The sequence below is a fragment of the Bipolaris maydis genome, assembly GCF_028858645.1.
Source record: "Bipolaris maydis strain C4 unplaced genomic scaffold PSV08scaffold_11, whole genome shotgun sequence".
In the NCBI taxonomy this organism is placed as follows: domain Eukaryota; kingdom Fungi; phylum Ascomycota; class Dothideomycetes; order Pleosporales; family Pleosporaceae; genus Bipolaris; species Bipolaris maydis.
Genome location: NW_027093867.1, coordinates 299,665 through 319,608, shown reverse-complemented (window position 1 = coordinate 319,608; position 19,944 = coordinate 299,665). Strand labels below are relative to the sequence as shown.

At 38.8% G+C, this 19,944-nt stretch overlaps 4 protein-coding genes across 4 annotated transcripts; 2 read left to right on the top strand and 2 right to left on the bottom strand.

The window, feature by feature from the left end:
• Positions 1-516: 516 nt before the first annotated feature.
• On the bottom strand, positions 517-1,398 carry PSV08DRAFT_249568 (uncharacterized protein; the record flags this gene model as incomplete). The annotated part of the gene is made up of 2 exons (XM_066092388.1): positions 517-1,123; positions 1,238-1,398. The coding sequence occupies 2 exons, from the start codon at positions 1,396-1,398 to the stop codon at positions 517-519; spliced, it is 768 nt and encodes a 255-aa protein (XP_065948653.1).
• Positions 1,399-3,111: 1,713 nt separating this feature from the next.
• Positions 3,112-3,648, bottom strand: PSV08DRAFT_317212 (uncharacterized protein). The gene is made up of 2 exons (XM_014220560.1): positions 3,326-3,648; positions 3,112-3,269 (listed from the first exon to the last, which is right to left on the bottom strand). Exons 1-2 carry the CDS (start codon positions 3,580-3,582, stop codon positions 3,164-3,166), a joined length of 363 nt encoding a protein of 120 aa, XP_014076035.1. The 5' UTR covers positions 3,583-3,648; the 3' UTR covers positions 3,112-3,163.
• Positions 3,649-6,259: 2,611 nt separating this feature from the next.
• On the top strand, positions 6,260-6,811 carry PSV08DRAFT_353895 (uncharacterized protein; the record flags this gene model as incomplete). Its single annotated transcript, XM_014220558.2, has 1 exon — positions 6,260-6,811. The coding sequence occupies one exon, from the start codon at positions 6,260-6,262 to the stop codon at positions 6,809-6,811; it is 552 nt and encodes a 183-aa protein (XP_014076033.2).
• A 291-nt stretch (positions 6,812-7,102) lies between these two features.
• PSV08DRAFT_372864 (uncharacterized protein) lies at positions 7,103-11,767 on the top strand (the record flags this gene model as incomplete). Its single annotated transcript, XM_014220557.1, has 6 exons — positions 7,103-10,130; positions 10,160-10,266; positions 10,313-10,874; positions 11,056-11,294; positions 11,358-11,560; positions 11,593-11,767. 6 exons carry the CDS (start codon positions 7,103-7,105, stop codon positions 11,765-11,767), a joined length of 4,314 nt encoding a protein of 1,437 aa, XP_014076032.1.
• Positions 11,768-19,944: the final 8,177 nt, after the last annotated feature.

Below are 19,944 nucleotides of genomic sequence, written 5' to 3'. Positions count from 1 at the left end.
AATGGCGACATTCCTCTTGTAATTGGTGCTACTGAGCTCAACCTATTGAAAAGGCAAAATTTCCCCATCGGGAATGTCCCTGTTTATTCCCTATAGATTAAAGAATCACGATACTAATTTAGTATTACGCTTCTAATTCTCTCATCGCTGTGGCTTGGACCGCAGGACTTCGTCTTCAATGTTTTGAGCGATGACGTGTTTATTCTTCTTATGGCGTGTGAGGTCTTGTATAAAGGACACTATTTGACTAAGCCCATATGACATTTCCCCCATCCCTATCTTGACATCGAACAAGGACAGTAAGATCCGAGTTCAAAAACGATTGACTGGTTTTCGAACAGAGTCAGAGACACGTATTCGTTAACTGCATGCAACCCCTTCTAGCAGTGTACACAGCGTTTGCATTTCCAAATCTCAAAGCTTTCCTACTACCATTTCTAAAAGATCACATCAATTACATGAACTAAACACCCTCACCTACAATGTCCATGCGCAATGATCAAACTCTTCACCCCTTCACCGGTTGGCAGATGACGTTTCTGACTCATCACGCAGCCAAAGTTGAATTTCTTCCAGACCCTTCGGCGACGTATCCAGTTTCACCTTTTCCAGATCTTCATCAATCACCACCTTGCCTGGTAGGGGCCAATGGCTTGAAGAGTGCTCTGCCACCAGCGACTGATCCGTTTTGCTCATGCCCGCTACTCTGGCATATGTGCAAACCAACTGCAATTCCTGAGGACTTATGGCACTCTGAAGCTGAGCTGCCAATAGCTCACATTTATGGTAGTAGTGATTTTGGTTGGCTAGAGCTTGTGCCGAGAGAACCAGAGGCAAATGCCAACCTATTAGAGCACTAGCATCTATGTTTGTTTTTGCCTTGAGACCGTCAATGACAGTCTTGCTAATCATCTTCAACATGAAAGCGACCCAGGGATTGCAGGACTCAAACCCGTGCCGTGCGTAGTAGATGTAAGAGGCTTTCTCAAGCATGATGCGGGCTCCGTGGAGGAATGGTTGGGGGGCTCCTCTCTGGCCACAGGGCCGCTGCTTGGATCCTTCTATGCTTTTAGTTTTCACAATCAATTGCGCCATTGTCTTCATGAATTGGCAATGCTGGACACTGCATACAGAGTTAGCGCTATAGCCATTACATGGCTGTAAGTGGGATTCTTGATAATGACCATGTCGCACTAGGGCAGTAGCCGATCAAGGAAAACAAAACGAAACCACATACTGTAATATCAACTGAGATGACAGGACATTCTTGTCTGGCTGGAATGCCTCAGGCAATATATCCGTGCATTCATCAAGCTTCCTTTTGATTACAGCAAGTTCATCGAAAGTAAGCGTCTGCACAAAGCCCTTTCTAAACGTGAGTAGCCCTATATGATACATGTTTTTGTGTAGAGCTGTCTCATAATGAAATTTATATCCCATTGATACTGGTATCGTTTGTGGATCTCAAGGATACTGGAAAAAGACTTCTCCATAATAATAAGGTGCAGTCTCGGATTCGGCAATGGTATTTTGCAGGGTTTGGCTGAAATATGATGGATGTATGAGGTAATAGTCGAATGTGGCCTACCAAGAAAAGGGCATTCGGGCTGTAAAGAGACGAGCTTTTTCAATGTTTGTGCCAGTTCCCCACTCGCTAGGTCCAAAAAACCCCGATCTTGGGTCATTTCACAAGCCCGTCTCGCATATACCTTCTCGATTTTGTCTAAGCGGCTGTTTGTCGCATTGGAGCTGGGTATCAGGGCCGCCTGTAATGGACGGGATTTTGCTTCTGCTCAGCATCGACACCGAACTCCACGATCTTCTTGCTTCGACCATGACTTTACATATATGTCAGAGGTTTTGGCAGCCATATCTTGAAATGGCTTGGAATAGTAGAGCAACTTTCCCACCTCAAGTCAATTTGGTGCTGTATTCAGCATGGTATGCGGTTCATACACAAGCATTTGCAAGCATAACATTGACAAACAATGGTGAGCTAAAGGCAGTCAGGCCGGCAGCCATACCCTCTAAGCATAGATCCTCGTATACGAAAGGACTGCAAGGATGAAGATAACAAGAGTAGAAGGAAATGAGTCTACTGAACATCTTGAACTTTGGTTTTCTGACTCGAGTCCTCGCTACTACTAGTTGAGCGAGGAAATAAGGACCTGTGGTTCAAGGAGTCTAGATACGGTTCATCTCTGATGGAGACGTGTATGGCAACTCGGTCATCAAGGGGAACTCATATCGACGAATATTTTTCTGGTGTCCATGAGAGTTGCGTGAGCAGATTTCCAGGCCTTACGAAGCTCACTATGGAAGCGGCATCCATACCCGCTTTTAGGTGACGGACAATCTCGCCAACATCCTGCTCTGGCATACTCTTATTCATTCCGATAAGTTACTGGTGCAACAATTGCTGATCTGATGTGTCCTTGACTGAGCTTACTGGCAGATTGTTAAACGCCGTATATAAGCACTACATTCAGGCGCCTTGCCATTGCACAACAAGACTGTTAGCTCTGAAGCGGATCGCTTGCAATCTGCAACGGGTGGTCGACCTTTGTTTTGGATTCAAGGCAACTCTGACATGCTGCCGATGCCTTTTGCTCTGTTGAAGGCGTGGCTGTGGGTCAGCTCTGATACCTCTCGTCTGCTGACAGAAGTGGCGGTGAAGGAGGCATTATACTTGTATCAACTAACAGAAATTACAAGAAAGCCACCAGAGTGAGTAATCAGCGTCTAGTTCCCTTAACTATCGGAGAGGACAGTGTTAATAGTCTGGCCAATGTGGAAAAAAAATTATGAGTTGTTTGTCTTACGTCTGTTACTTGTCTTGACGGTGACGGACGAAACTCTGCCGACTGATTAGCACCAGTCCAGATAGAGTCCGCGGATTCGCAACGCGGGTATGACTCAATGCGCGTCAGCACGGTCTGGGCAGCGATTAAAGCAGTAGAATCGAGGTCTTCAAAATAGTTCGCTAACGGGGCGTAAGGACAAGGAGAAGCAGTTGTAGGCCTTGAATACTTTGACAACAGTACATAGCTTCTCTCTCGTGCCACCTTTCGCAAGGCTTCAGTCCAAAAACTCATTGCGGAAGATGTGTAGAAGAAGGGTAATGGATTCTCATTATATTAGGATATCTATGGTTGATAACTTTCTAGGATGTAACCTTGTCGAGGTCGGCAGTGGAATTACCAACCTGGCCGAGTAAGGTAGGGATAGGACCGTTCAGGAGAATAGCAAAATCACCAGTGTGAGTGACCCTGAAATCCTGTTAGTAGCTACGAATCAGATTTGGAACATTTGTTTTTCCACGTACCCGTCAACGGTATGGTGCAAGCGAATCTGGCGGCCCAGTTCCTCAAGAATGTCGAAAGTCCACTCGGGCTTATCGCATGGGTTGCCGAGTGAAACGATGGTGTAGTTGTCTGCTGCGCACATCACTTCATCAACAGAAAGTTGAAAGGAGATTTCGGGGTAGCCATTGACGCCACTGTAAACGAAGTTGAAGATAGTGACGGTCTCAACGGCGGCGGCAGCAAAGCCGAAGAGTGTGGCGGCAGCGAGAAACTTCATGGTGTAGTTTGAGCGAGTGTAGATTCAATTAGAGTTAGGATTAAAGTTAATAAGCTGTTGTGCGGTAATGAGCTTGGAGGTCACAACCGATGCTTATATACGCAATTGTATGGACGTGCACATCATATCTACGATAGGAATAAGTCTGCCCTAACAGTATACTATATTTAGTGATGGGTGGATAGAGGATCTGTGCTCTTAATGATCGAGTCAGTGTTCACGGAAACATTCGGCTCCGGAAGCCGATCCGGAAATAGGATGACGAGGCCTGTTTGCACAGGAGAATTCCAATGATGTTAGCCTGTTGCCACTGCAGCATTACATATTCTAAACTCAACCATAAATTTTACAAGTGTCATCTCCACTTAACACCTATTAAGCTCACTAAGCTGCAGGTTAATACGTAGTGGGACTGGGACTAACGCCAAATTGGCAGAAGGCTAACCAAAATCAGACACACCGTTTCTTTACCCATGTATGCATTGAGCAACAACTTGCAAAATACAAAGTAATCCCCGATATTCATGCATCGCCATGGGTTTCCATCGTAACAATAAACTCAATACCAGCTTGATTGAAAATGCCAGGAGTCGACTTATTGAGTTATGTAGCCCACGGTAAAAACCCTGATGAGACTGAAATAGCCAACAGCGTATGTTGCTCCGTCGCAGCCCAGCGAACTAGAATGCGCACTTGGCTCCGTATGCTCACTCCCTACATTGTTTCTAGCGACTTTATGAGCGTCATGATATTTATGAAGCTGCGGCTTAGCGTTTATGTGTTTTTTTACTTTAGTCGCCTTGCTCGTCGTATAGTCAAGCCTGTATCTGGGAAAGCAAATGCTTTCCAGGCTACAAAGATTCATATCTAATAAAAAATCTTATATTATGTGTACTGTGGCTTGCGCCCATTAAAGATGCACATGTTTTCGTAGAGACATAGTGAAACATTGGTGTAGAGGAGTAGTCAAGCGGAATAAAGTAAGTTAGTAGCCGAAAGTGATAAATGGTCCTTGAAGCTGTGCACAAGCTCCAATGTATGTGCCACTGGTCAAAGAGAAGCATAAGTGATAACAGGTCTGTCGCTGACTGTCTGATGCGTTGGATATCTTCCACTGCCATCCGCTACGTTATATAGATAGAATTTCTGTCTGCCTCATATTGGTACACGGGACCACCGGTCTGATTTAATGGGCATGTCGTTCTGCTGTCGCTCTGGCAGAACTTCTTGACCTACTGCTTCACTCAGTATTACGGGGCAAGGTAATAGATCTATGTGGCTACGAGTGCGAGTGCGAGAGGCGTGTAATATAGAACCGTCAGTAGCTGGTTGATATGACCATCCATGCCTTTCTTATTAGTCCGTAACTTGTAAAAGACAGAACTATAAAGGAAATCATCGATTGGTGGATTTTGAAAGATCAGAGATGAAGAATTTGATGTAACAAGGTCTTTCTAAGGTATCTTTGTAGGGTTTTTCTTGCTCGGAAGTTAGTGACGCATCAGAAAGATTTGGTACATTAACTCATTCGTAGGCTTTCCCTCTCCACTTAGCTCGGGCTTCGTCATGTCAGGCAAACTTTCAACTCTAGTGTCGACTCTATCCTTCCGCTTCCGTCTCCAAAGAAGCAGTACGCTGGCATACGCCAAAGTTAACGCGGAAGCTACACCTATCCCTATCCCTGCTTTTGCCCCTGTCGAAAGACTGCTACCTATGTTCAGCGCACTCATTGGTAAGTTTGCTGAAACAATGCCACCTAAGTTTGGATCCATAGTAGGTGACCCTGCCGGAATGAATTGGGATGCAGGCATTAAAAGGTTAAGGGATGGGGAAGACGAGACTGTGTGGCTGGATGAGATTGGACAATCACTCGTCTGTGCCGTTATGTAGAGGGGTGGCATGAGCATTGCACCAAATGTAATAACAGTGGTAGCAACAGTTGGTCGCACTGCCGAACTAACTATCATGTTCATTGAAGTGAGGAAAACCGACGTTATGTTCCATGTTCTAATCCCTACGATATTTATTCTATTTATTAGAATCTTAAGTAGCTTCTTAACTACTTATCGTTATACCTAGGGAGAGGATCCTTCCTATTATTACTTATAATAGTAAACCGCAACCGTAAAACGCAACCGCGCAACTAAACAGGCCCTAACCCAACACCTATCTCTACCCTAGTCTTGGCAGTTTTTAGTAACCCTACCCCTACCTATTTGCTAGCCTAGTTACAGTTTACTTTATAACTATCTCGCCCTAACCCGGACGAAGACTAGGGAAGCATAGCCCAACCCCATGTAATAATTAGATTAAATCCCGTTCTTATGCCACGAAAAACACCGTGTGCCAAGAATGACCAATCAGATCGCAAGGACTGTGTACTTCGCTATGACCCTTGCGATCCGATTGGTCATTTTCGTCAAATAGGGTTTTTTGTCACGTAGCGATGGAGGTTACCGGTTCTTCCGGGACACGTTGGAAATTAACTGCCGAAACTGTTTAGGAATAGTGTTTTGAAGCCTTTAATGTTCACATGATACCACGCCGGCACGCCGGTAGGGATATATCATCTTTTTCACATACTGCAGCACAGTCTACTTGTTTATCTCCTTTTTCCCTGTGTGAAAAGGAAACTCACCCTCCTGAGCTCTTAAAATTCTTTTACTTACTTCGTGAGATGTCAACGACGGCTTTGGATGGTGTCAACGGACCGCATCAACGCTGGATGCAGATAGTTGAAGAAGCCACTCCATCTCACCTCCCTATAGCATCTGTATCTAAGCAGACAGAAGGGTGGTCAGTGAACCAGTTACATGTCAAGATCCCTTCTCTTCAAGCCGGCTGCGAGCAGTCCAATACTTCTCCCCTGGAGCTTATCAAGGCTTCGTGGGCAGGTCTGCTGCGCTGCTACACAGGTTCTGAAGACATCTTATTTGCAGGTATTGGGCTGAGCTATGACAAAGAATTGAAGAAATGGGCAAATGCATCCATATGTCGAGTTAAATTGAGGCTGGACGATGCTATCCTTCTTGCTATGAACAAGATGCAGCAAGTCGCAATAGTCGAACCAGAATCATCTACGCCATTCCCAGATGCCTTCAGTGCATTTGCCACTTTGGTACCGAAGCCATTCAACTCAGCTATCTGGCAGCGTCGTTCGTCCTACAATCGCACGGGAGAACTCTCCGACGATGAAATCTTTAAGCTACTCAATAATTCAATGGCATGAATTCCCACTCATTGGTATTGACATTAATTTGCTAACTGCTCATGAAAGTTCGATTATATTCTACAAGTTGACCTACTAGGGTCATGTGACCTCCCCTTACATTTGATGTACCGAGAGAAAACGGTCTCACGAGCTCAGGCATAACATGTTACAAACACACTCTCAGACCTTCTATCTTCTCTCTGTGCCGACACCTCTCAGAGCGTATCAAGCTTATGCCAATTAAGCGCGTTTGACACGCTCCAACTAGGAGTCTGGAACGCGGCAGTGCCCACAGGCACTGCCGCCTGCATGGATCGCTTGATCGAGCTATCGGTCCAGAAAATGCCTCAAGCAACCGCGCTGATCTCACGGGACGGTGAGATGACATACACTGAGTTTGATCAAGCTGCTTGCCGTCTTGCCAAGTATTTGGAGCAGGCCGGCATTCGGAGAGGACAATTGGTGCCAATTTGCTTTGAAAAATCTCCTGGGGCTGTCATTACCATGGTTGCCTTGTGGAAGTTAGGAGCGGCGTACGTACCTCTGGATCCTGCTCATCCTCTACAACGTCTCCAAGCGGTCATATCGATAGTAGAGGCAGACATAGCTATCGTGTCTGCCTCCAACAAAATCCTTGTTCAAGATATCGTCCGACGTGTCATCACCGTTGACCCGACTCTTCTCTCTGCTACCGATGTCGTATTTGAGTCACGGTCGCAACCTAGAGACACGGCATTTGTGATATTCACATCGGGAAGTACGGGCAGACCGAAAGGTGTTGTGCATGTCCATTCAGCTGTGTGCTCAAGCGCGCTTCGCCATGGCCCAGCCATGAGCATCAGCCAAGCTACTCGCGCCTTGCAGTTTGGGTCATACACATTTATCGTCAGCACATTTGAGCTCTTCACGCCGCTCATCTTTGGCGGGTCAATCTGTATTCCATCTGAGCAGGATCGGCAAACGGACATCCAGTCAGCCTTGCGGGCATTCAAAGTCAACTGGGCCATCTTCACGCCGAGCTTTGCTCGCTCTCTCTCCACTGAAGATACACCGTTGCACACGCTCGTTCTCGCAGGGGAACCAGTTCAGGATGACATAATGGACCGATGGGCACCAAAGGTCGACCTCATCAGCATCTACGGGACGAGCGAGTGTTCAGTCTGTATAACGGGCCGCATGGTTCATGGCCAGACCCCGCGCAACTGCATTGGTCGCGCAACGGGCTCGTTGTCGTGGATTGTCGATCCTATGGACCACAACCGACTGCTGCCGATTGGGGCTGTCGGCGAGCTTGTGATTGAAGGACCCAGCTTGGCTCAGGGATATCTGGGTGAGCCGGACCGCACCCAGTTTGCATTTATCGAAGACCCTTCTTGGGTACACTTGGTTGGGCCTAAGTCGCTGCAGCGACGGCGGTTCTACAAGACGGGAGATCTGGCGCGATACTATGATGACGGAACTGTTCATCTTGTGGGTCGCGCGGATATGCAAGTCAAGGTCCGCGGGCAGCGTGTCGAGCTCGCCGAGATCGAGTCACATCTGTGCCAGATGTCGCCCAGCATAAGTCTGAAATTTGCAGTCTCCTTAATTTTCCCGAGGGGCACGCCCATGCTAGCTGCCTTCATCGCACGACAGAGCGGTTTTGGCCCAGAATTCCCGTACGACTTCTCTCACAAACCCGAACCCGCTAGTAAGGCAGAGCTCTTAGAGCTGGCGATGCAGTTGAGCAAGCGGCTGGCAATGATGCTACCGTCGTACATGATTCCCGCTGTCTTTCTCCCGCTCGCGTATATGCCTCTGACCGCGTCGGGCAAGATGGATCGCCGCAAATTGGCCACCTTCGGTTCCACCCTCTCGCATACACAGCTTGCAGAGCTGGCACGCGGTATGGGTCGCATTGTGCCATTAACGGCAATGGAGATGGAGCTGGAGAGTTTGTGGTCCAGGGTCCTCGTCCTGCGACCTGGTGCTGTCGGCGCAGATGACAATTTCTTTCATTGGGGCGGCGATTCGATCCAGGCGATTCGCCTTTCGCAGGCCGCTCGCCGACAAGGCTTCGTCCTTGCTGTCCAGGACATCTTGGCTAACCCGACACTATCAGACATGGCCAAACATATGACGCCCACGATTGGCTCTGGGACTGTTGATCCGCGCCCCTTTGAGCTGTTTCAATGCAATGTGGGAGAAGAGGCGCGAGCAGCCATTGCTGTGGTTCTCGACCTCGAGGAGGGCACAGAGAAACTCGACGATGCATATCCTTGTACCCCACTACAGGAAGGCCTTATGGCACTGTCCGCAAAATTGAGCGGCTCGTACGTTGCTCGTCACACACTCAATCTCCCAGCCACTATTAGCACCCAGCAATTTCAGGACGCCTGGCAGAGGGTCGTAGATTCTCACGCCGCCCTTCGCACTCGCATCGCAGAGGTTGAGGGCTTTGGCATGATACAAGCTGTCCTCAGTGGCCCGATCAAATGGCAGAAGGCAGAAGATCTTGAAAGCTATCTCACGCTCGACGAGCAGCGGCCGATGTGGATGGGAGACCCTTTGGCTCGACATGCCATCATCCAGAGCAATAACCACTCAGCACTGTATCATTATGTACTCACCATCCACCATGCTATCTACGACGGCCTATCGCTGCCGATACTCTTACAAGACCTCAACGAAGCCCTTCGAGGTACGGGCATCAAACCCCGCCCCCAGTTTAACTCCTTCATCCGCTATGTACTAGCGAGCAATAGAGAAGACGCACAACAGTTTTGGAAATCTGAGTTATCTAGCGTCGGGCTAGCTACCTTCCCTGTGCTACCTTCAAAGACATACTCGCCATTAGCAAATGCCTCTTTCCAGTATCGCATTAGCCTCCAGCGTAAAACCCGATCTGACTTCACCACAGCGACACTCATCAAGGCTGCATGGGGCTTGCTGCTAGCACGATACAACGACTCACCCCAGGCTGTATTCGGATGCGCTGTGAGTGGGCGCATCTCGGCGGTCTCAGGAGTAGAAGACATCGTCGGGCCTGTCCTTGCCACGGTGCCTGTAAAGATAGAGTTGGACCAGCAGCAGTTAGTGGAAGACTTCCTGTGCGGCATACAGGCCCAATACATCGCCATGATTCCCTTTCAAGATTATGGCCTACAAAATATTGCGCAATTAAGTAGCGGTGCATCAGCAGCCTGTAACTTTCAGACACTGCTCGTCATCCAGCCGGCCGACTCACAGGTAGACAAGGATATTTTTGTTAGGCCATTCTCGGCACCTCGCGCTAATTTCACCACCATTGCTCTCTCTCTAGAGTGCAGCTTATCAGCTGAGAGCATCCACCTCCACTGTCACTTCGATGATGCAATCCTCAACCAGGCCCAGGTGCAGCGTATGGTCCAGCAATTCGAGCATGTAATCTTGCAGCTCAACTGCAAGATCCGATGTCGCCTTTCTGGTATCGAGCTCATCAGCCCCGAAGAGCTGTCTGATGTGCTCCGCTAGAACGAGACTATTCCCGATGTCATTCAGGATTGCGTACACCACCTCGTCAAGAAGCAAACCATGCGACAGCCAAACACGCCTGCGGTCTGCTCGTGGGATGGAGACGTAACGTATGCAGAACTAGATTACTACTCGTCGAAGCTAGCAGTGCATCTTTTGGATATTGGTGTAGGGGCCAAGGACTTTGTCCCTATCTGTTTCGAAAAGTCTATGTGGGTGATTGTCGCTATTCTAGGCATTATGAGAGCTGGCGGTGCATTTGTGCCCTTGGGCCCAGATACACCATACAGTCGCCTTGTAATGGCCACGCGGGAAGTTGGTGCCCATTTCATGGTCTGTTCCAAGAAGCAGCTCCATCGCTTTCCGGATCTCGTCGACCGTACTGTTCCTATTGGGCCTGGCTTTAATGCTCTTGTAATAAACACGCCAATGCCGGTACTACTGCTACCAGCTGTGACTCCTACGGGGGCCGCGTATATGGTCTTTATCTCCGGAAGTACAGGAATGCCTAAGGGGATCGTCATGGAGCATCAGGTCTTTTGCACAAGCGCCCTATGTCACAAAGAGGGGTTGTTAAATGAAGAATCGCGTGCTAAAATTCACCTCGTACATGTTTGATGCAAGCATCGTTGAGATTCCATTCAAATTACTCCACGGCGGTTGCGTGTGTGTGCCGTCCGAAGAATAACGGCGAGGATACCTTGCTGAGGCTTATTGCTCGATGAAGGTCAACTGGGCCGTCCTCACACCCCCGTCTCCTAGCACGGTAGATCCTGGAAGTGCACCGTTACTTGAAGTGTTATGTTTAACTGGTGAAGTAATATCAACAACCCTCATCGAGACATGGGCACCGTGCGCGCACCTGGTAAATGCCTATGGCCCCTCTGAGTGTTGCGCTGCCAGCTCGAAACGCGATGTGATTATTGGCTCGAATCTAAGAAACATTGGCACTGCAATTGGGACAGCTTGCTGGGTCATCGACTATGAGAACCATCACCAGTTGTCGCCAGTGGGCTGTGTTGGCGAACTTCTGGTCGAAGACCATACGCTTGCCCGGCACTATCTCAACTAGATGGAGAAGACAGCAGAAACTTTCGTCCCGCGTCCAACCTGGTTACCCTGGGGCAGCTGTGGTCGCCTGTATAAAACAAAGGATCTTGTGCGATATGTGCCGGATGGATCAATGTGGCTTCTGGGCCGTAAGGGATACTCAGTGAAGTTCCATGGACAACGTGTCGAGCTAGGTGAGATTGAATACAACCCATTGGGTTTGATGTGTCAGTAATATCTCGCTATGCGCTGCAAAGATTGCCCGTACATATGGCGTCGACCATCTGGATCGTCATCGAGAAGATACTCACCTTGCCTTCGAGCAAGATTAATCTGAGGTTGGTAGATATCTGGCTGGCCAAAGTACCATCTGACTTCCAGCCGGCCATGGATTCTGTGCCCAATATTGTGCCATCTTTATCGCAAATCTAAGATAGTGAGGAAGTTGCGGTTGCTATCAGTAACGTGATTGCCGCTTTCACTAACCGCGGCAAAAATTCAATATACACATATCTAGAAGGGCATGATTTCAACATTGCATCTGGTCGGTATGGATTCGATTTAGATAATTAGCCTGTTGCATCTTATCGAGTAGAGCTGCCATGTCAAGATCAGTGTTGCCAAAATTCTAGATAAACAGACATCTGTCAGTTCTCTTGCCACCCTCATCAACGAAAAGATAGATCAAATTTCGTAGAGCTAACGTCCATTCCTGAGTGCTAGTACAGGTAAAGAATACATCAACCTTTCAGCACTTCGCTTTCTTTGCACATCTTAATCATCGATATAACTTTGGATCAACGACAAGACGTATTCTACAAGCTATTCACGTATAATTACCTATCTAACGTGGTTCATAAGCGAGCGGGCTACCTAAGCGAGTGGGCTACTTTGCACTAGAGCGTTATCTTTAAGACATTACTATAGTTTTGTACTATAGTTAATAAACTATTATAATATACTAAATTAATTATTAGAGTCGCTACTATTACTTATACTATCTATTTTAACTATATAGGTATAAGCGTTATATCTAGTCTACTTATAATGCCTATACTACCTCTCTCCTTATACTCTCTTTAACGCACTCTTACTATTACTATAACTACTACTTACTTATTCTACTAATACCTCTTATACTTTACCTATAGTAAGAGTCTCTTAGCTCCGGCCTTTTAGGAACGTTTTTATAAAATAAAATTTTAAGGTTTATTAGAACTAGTTATATAAATATTTAAATTAGTAACTACGCGCGCCTATTCTTAGCTCTACTTATTAAAACTATTACGCTCGCCTATTAATATTATTACGCGCTAGTAGTATCTATATAAGTAAATCGTAATATAGTCTATAACGCTATTAAGTCTATCTCTAGCCTATTAAATACTTAGTACTTTACTATAAAACTAAAGTACTAAACCTATCTACGCCTTACTTTTACTTAACTAAAATCTCTCTAAAAACTTCTTCTACTAATTAGTTAAACGTTTAGCTTTTAATACCTCTTTAATATAGATAGCGTTCTTATATAGCTACTCTATAGTATTTATATTTACTCTTTCTAAGTTAATATCTATAATACTTAAACTTACTAAGTAGATTTTATATATATCTAAGTTACTTATAAGTGTGTACTTACTAATCTACTAAATCTCTTATAGCTTAACTATACTAGTAAAGTCTATACTAGCTTCTAATCTATAGAATCTCTTTTTTATTTACTTATATATCTCTTTATAAATACTATTAAATAGATAGTTATAAAAGACTATTATAGGTTTAATAGATATAGAGAACTTAATTAGTACTAAATAGCTTAAAAATAATAAGAGCTATAAGAGGAAATTTAATATAGTAGTAATAGGAGGTTTAAATAGACTTATACTATTAATAAGATATTAAGTTCTAATAAATTTATACCTTTAATAAGATATAGTATAGTAAATATATAAGTATAAGAGTGCTTTATATAATATATTCTTATTATAACTATAGTTTAATATCTTATTATAACTATAGTTCGCTATTCGACTACCTTTATAGTAACTATAGTTTACTAGGCTACTACCTTCGTTATAACTATATTTTAGTTATTATACTTAATAGAGATTTATCTATTTAATATATACCTATTAAGAGGCTTTAGTAGTAATACTAACTTATTTTTTAGTGTTTAATAAAGTCTTATAGAGGTCTACTTAAATTCTTTTATTATATACTTTAACTATAAAGTTAATTTTTTTAATACTTAATTTTAGTAAGTTAGAGTATAGCCTCATATTCTTTTCTAAGATAATTAATCTAATACGCTATATAGTAAATAGAGTAAAAAATATTAAGTAATAATAAGAGTCTCTTTTATCTATATATATTACTACTTATAGCTTTTATACTTATTTACTATATTTAGAGCCTTTTAAAGAGTAGCTACTTCCTTCTTTATAAGTACTATCTTATATACTATTTACTAAGCTTCTTTACTAAGCTATATAACTTTCTTATTAAGAGAATTTATAGAAGACCTAAGGTAGTTTCTTACTCTCTATTAAATAAAAGTACTTTAAGCTATAACCTTATATATATTATATAGTATCTACGCTTCTTAGGTAGCTACTTATTATAGTAAAAAATATAGTATTTATACTACTATATTAAGCTTAAATAGTATAGTCTATAAGTAATATAGAACTAGACTAGCCTCTCTAAAGCTAGCTTAGATATTCTCCTTTATAATAGACTATTTAAAAGTAGCCTTAAAGACTAGTAAAAAGGTTTTATTATTAATATAGTAGGTATAGTTATATACTAAGCCTAAAATAGTATTACTATACTTACGCTTTAATAGTAAGAAGTAGATAATATTAAGAAGCTATAATAAATAAGATACGTATATAAGTATATAACGAAAAATAATATTTTTCTTCTTATAAAGATTTAAAAATTTAATAAAGTAGTAGCTCTTATAACTATTAATACTAAGTAGTTAATATCTACTTATAGTAGAGCTCTTTATATAGGTATTAAAGTGCTCTAACTAAGTAAGACTAAGCTAATTATTTAGTTACTTATTAGAACTAACTTTAAAAACCTATTTAGTAAGTAAATTCTTAAACTAAACGTTAATAAGTACCTTATTTATAAAGAAAATAAAAAGTAGTACAGAGGGGTGACATAGAAAAAATATGTTACTAAAAGTTGCTATTTTTAAACTAGTATAACTTAGCGAATATAGGGACTATTCCTAATCGGGTTAGTGATTTGAAAAGCCAAGAAGCTCTACTTTTACCTAGATAGGACTAGTGCTTGCTTAGTCAGCATAAGGAAGGAGATAAACTGCCTTAAACTTAGGAGTTAAAAAAACACAAAGTTAAAGTTATTATAACTTTTAAGTAGACGTATTAAATTTCTTAAAAAAAATATATATTATAGTACTATATATAGAGATCACGTAACTAAAAATTTAGGTAATATTTCTTACTTAAGTATTTAAATAAAAAATAAAGAAAAAAGTAGCTATTGCTTATATAAGCTATATTACTAATCTAGCTTAGTAATCCTTTAGTATATATTCTTATCTTTTAGAAAAAAAATTTTAAATCTGTAATCTCTTAAAATGGACCTAAAATTATCAAATTTCGAAGCTGAAATCCAACGACTTTTAAACGCTAATATTTCAACTAAAGATATTATAAATATATTAAATAAGCCTTCTACTTCTATTTATTTAGCTATATCTCGAATTAGAAAGAAAAAAAAAGAAAAAAATCAAGCTATAACAACGAAAAAAAGCAAAGCTTTAAAGGTAACTTCTAGAGTTAAAAGAGCTATTAATAGAGACTTAACTAGAAGCCCTAAGAAGTAAAATAAAAGATTATTAGAAGAAAATAATCTAGATATATCAACTAGAAGCTTACAAAGGATTTTAAAAGAAGAAGGTTATCGTTATAACGTTGCAACTAAAAAGCAAATTTTAAACGAATTTAAAGCTAAAAATCGACTTAAATTTGCTAAAGAAAGAGTAAAAGAGCTAGGAAATATTAATTTTAGTAAAATTATATTTTCTAATAAGTTAGGAATACAAAGAGGGCACGGTTCTAGAAATAAATTTATAAGAACAAGGCAAAATTTTAATATTAGAAAGAAATTCGTTTCTAAAGGCAATAAAAGTACGTTTAAAAAAAATTCTAATAAGCTATTTTATTCTATTGAACATGTAGTTTTTTTCTATAATTTTAGCTTTTTAATAGCGCGCTTACTAATCAAGTAATAGGCCGCGATATTACTATTCAAGTTTAGGGAGCTATTTAGGTAGGCGGTAGATCTAATTTAATAGTTATTAAAACGCCAGAAATATCTATTAATTAGAATAATCGCCGTTATATTCGTAGAGCTCTAATACCTTAAGTAAAACTAAATATAAAACGCGGTTAGTTTATTTAATATATTTTTACTCTTTATTAATTTTTTATTAAATAACTTTTAAAGTTATTAATATTCTAATTAATAGATATTAATAAATATACTAATAGCTATCTAGGTTGGCAGTTTCAGCAAGATAACTCGAAAATTCATAAAACTACGAACGTTTTAAGCTAGTTTTCAAGAAATAAAATTAAGCTTTATCCACACCCTCCTTACAGCCCAGATTTAAATCCAATTGAAAACGTTTAGAGTATACTTAAAGACCAGTTAAATAATAGAAAAACAAGTTCTTTAGGTATTGGAAATAATAGTGAAAGTATTGAAACGTTTAAAAGGGCTATTTTTAAAGAGTGGCAAGCTATTCCACAACAGGCAATAGATAACTGTATTTTATCTTTACCTAACCGTTATAGGAAGGTAGAAGAAGCTAGGGGCTGGTATACTAAGTATTAAATATAATAATAACTTAGTTATAAAAAAAAACTCTTTTTTTTAATTTTATTTTTTAACTTTTGAAATTTTCATTAAAAACTTTTAAAAATAAAATATATTACTCCTTATATATAGCAATAATAGATATAATTTTTAAAGACAATTTTATACTCTTATTAAAAAGATATTTAATCTTTAAATACGTATATTTTAAACTCCTAAGTTTAAGGCAGTTTATCTCCTTCCTTATGCTGACTAAGCAAGCACTAGTCCTATCTAGGTAAAAGTAGAGCTTCTTGGCTTTTCAAATCACTAACCCGATTAGGAATAGTCCCTATATTCGCTAAGTTATACTAGTTTAAAAATAGCAACTTTTAGTAATATATTTTTTCTATGTCACCCCTCTGTATTAAAATATAACTCTATATAGTAGTTATATAAACTTAAAAATTAGCTTATTAGAATTAATAAGTTCTAAAGTACTAATATAGAAGTTATTATATAAATTTATAATAGTACTATATTTATATATTTATTTTTCTTCTATCTCTAGTGCTAGACTCTAATATTAACTTACTTATAGCGTAGAGCTTTAACTATACTTAGTTTTTTAGCTTATATTCTATATAACTAGCTAACTAACTAACTAACTAACTAACTAACTAACTAACTAACTAACTAACTAACGAACTAACTAACTAACTAACTAACTACTAGACTAGCTAAAAAAACTACTTTAAATACTTATTATCGCGCGCACTAAGGTAAGATTTAATAGTAGTAAGAGGCTAAAAAAAAACTATTATACTAAAGCCGCCTATAAGTCTCTTCTAAATATACTAAGGGCTCTTACTAACTAGCGTTAATAGAAGCCTAGTAATAAGTTATTATAGTTATTTATTACGCTATAATACTAAGAATAATTAGCTATTACGTTATAAGAGATTAAGTACTACTAGAAGTCTACTAAGTTACTACTTTAAAAGCTACTCTTCTATCGTCTAGTTTATAAAATAATCTAAAACTTATTAAGTAATATACGCTACTAGTCTACTACTCTTATAGCTCTCTAATTAACTACTAAGTAGTTTCTTATTTATTTCTTTAAAGGTATTACTTAATATTTTTCACTCTATTTACTATATAGCGTATTAAATTAATTATCTTAGAAAAGAATAGTAGACTATACTCTAACTTACTAAAATTAAGTATTAAAAAAATTAACTTTATAGTTAAAGTATATAATAAAAGAATTTAAGTAGACCTCTATAAGACCTTATTAAACTTTAAAAAATCAGTTAGTATTACTACTAAAATATACCTCTTAATAGGTATATATTAAATAGATAAATCTCTATTAAGTATAATAACTAAAATATAGTTATAATAAAGGTAGTAGCCTAGTAAACTATAGTTACTATAAAGGTAGTAGAATAGCGAACTATAGTTATAATAAGATATTAAACTATAGTTATAATAAGATATTAAACTATAGTTATAATAAGATATTAAACTATAGTTATAATAAGAATATATTACGTAAAGCGCTTCTATACCTATATATTTACTATACTACTTTATCTTATTAAAGGTATAAATCTATTAGAACTTAATATCTTATTAATAGTATAAGCCTATCTAAACCTAATCTTAACTTCTATTATTACTATATTAAACTTTCTCTTACAGCTCTTATTATTTTTAAGATATTTAGTACTAATTAAGTCTTTTATATCTATTAAACCTATAATAGCCTTCTATAACTATCTATCTAATAGTATTTATAAAGAGATATATAGGTAGATAAAAGAAAGATTTTATAAATTAGAAGCTAATATAGATACTACTAATATAATTAAGCTATAAGAGATTTAGTAGATTAGTAAGTATATACTTATAAGTAACTTAGACGTATATAAAATCTACTTAGTAAGTTTAAATATTATAGATATTAACTTAGAAAAGGTAAATATAAATACTATAAAGTAGCTATATAAGGACGCTATTTTTATTAAAGAAGTATTAAAAGCTAAACGTCTAATTAATTAGTAGAAGGAGTTTTTAGAGAGATTTTAGTTAAGTAAAAGTAAGATATAAATAGATTTAGTACTTTAGTTTTATAGTAAAGCACTAAGTATTTAATAAGCTAAAGATAGACTTACTATTATAGTATTATAGACTATATTACGATTTACTTATATAGACGCTGCTAGCGCGTAATAATATTAATAGGTAGGCGTAATAGTTTTAATAAGTAGAGCTAAGAATAGGCGTATATAGTTACTAATTTAAAAACTTATATAACTAGTTTTAGTAAATCCTAAAATTTTATTTTATAAAAACGTTCCTAAAAGGCTAGAGCTAAAAGTAGAAAACTATGCTTAATATTTTATAAGAAACTTTTAGAACTAGTCCCCTAAGTCGCTAAACTAGTAGAAGATATTAAACTTAAGAATAATATGTATATAGTTAAATTAGTTAAGAACTTATAAAAAATTAGTTATTAGTAGAAATACTTAGTTAAGTAGTAAAAATAGCTAGATAGCTAAAATACTTAGAAACTAAAAGAAAATCTAGCAAACTATAAAGAATTAATATAGGTATATTATAGGTAGTATCTAGAGAGAAGAGAACTAAATTCTTTAAAGAAAGAAAGTAATTAAAATATAAAAGACTAGAAGAATTAGCCTATAACTAGCCTTAATTAATTAATAATTTAAATAGTAATAGTTTTATAGAAAGAAGTTGGCTCCGGCCTTTTAGGAACAATTTTTGTAAAATAAAATTTTAGGATTTATTAGAACTAGTTATATAGATATTCGAATTAGTAACTACGTGCGCCTATTCTCAGCTCCACCTATTAAAACTATTACGCCTGCCCATCGATATCGTTACACAGCGTCCACACGAACAATAAGCCTATAACGTCTTACTTATACCTAGCCGTAAATACCTAGCTCTTAACTAAAGAACTATAGGATTAACCCTATCTATACCTTACTCTCTTTATTCTATAACCTGTTAAAAAACTCCCTCTACTTAATTGTTAGTTCTATAGCGTTAATAGCCTTGTTAATAAGGTTAATTTTACTACTAAGCTAATAGCGAGTGTCCTCTAATAGTCTTAATCTGCGTTTAAGTATAATACGTGTGCCTACTAAGTAGATTACGTAAGCGTTAACGTTATCTATATACGCGTACTTATCTACGATATAGATACTAGTTAGATCCCTAGGCATAGTATAGTCTAGCTGAAGAATATATAGCTTATATAGCTTATTTAGTATCTAGTAGCTAAGTTCGTGTTTAATATTATAAGATAGCTAGTAAAAGAAAGCTAGTATAGCCTTTAGAGCTATAGTAGTAATCTTAATTAGTTATTAGTATTGTAAATTTAGCTCGTTATAGGGAAATACTCGTAATAGTAGCTACGAAACGAAGCTTAATATAGTAGTAAGAGAAGTTAAGATTAAGTTATAATAGATTTGTGCCTTTAATAAAATAAGACGATATAGCGAATATATAGGTATAGGAGCGCTTTACGTAATGTGTTCTTATTATAACTATAGTTTATTATCTTATTATAACTATAGTTTACTATTCTACTACCTTCGTTGTAACTATAGTTTACTAGGCTACTACTTTTATTATAACTGTATTTTAGTTATTATACCTAATAGAGATTTATCTATTTAATATATACCTGTTAAGAGGCGTATTTTAGTAGTAATACTAACCTATTTTTTAGAGTTTAA

What these genes read in the sequence shown, in the direction of transcription:
- PSV08DRAFT_317212 (XM_014220560.1), bottom strand. Translation starts at nt 3,582, where the DNA reads ATGAAGTTTCTCGCTGCCGCCACACTCTTCGGCTTTGCTGCCGCCGCC. An exon ending in TTGCACCATACCGTTGACGG is followed by an intron (nt 3,270 to 3,325) that starts GTACGTGGAAAA and finishes ACAGGATTTCAG; the next exon opens with GGTCACTCACACTGGTGATT.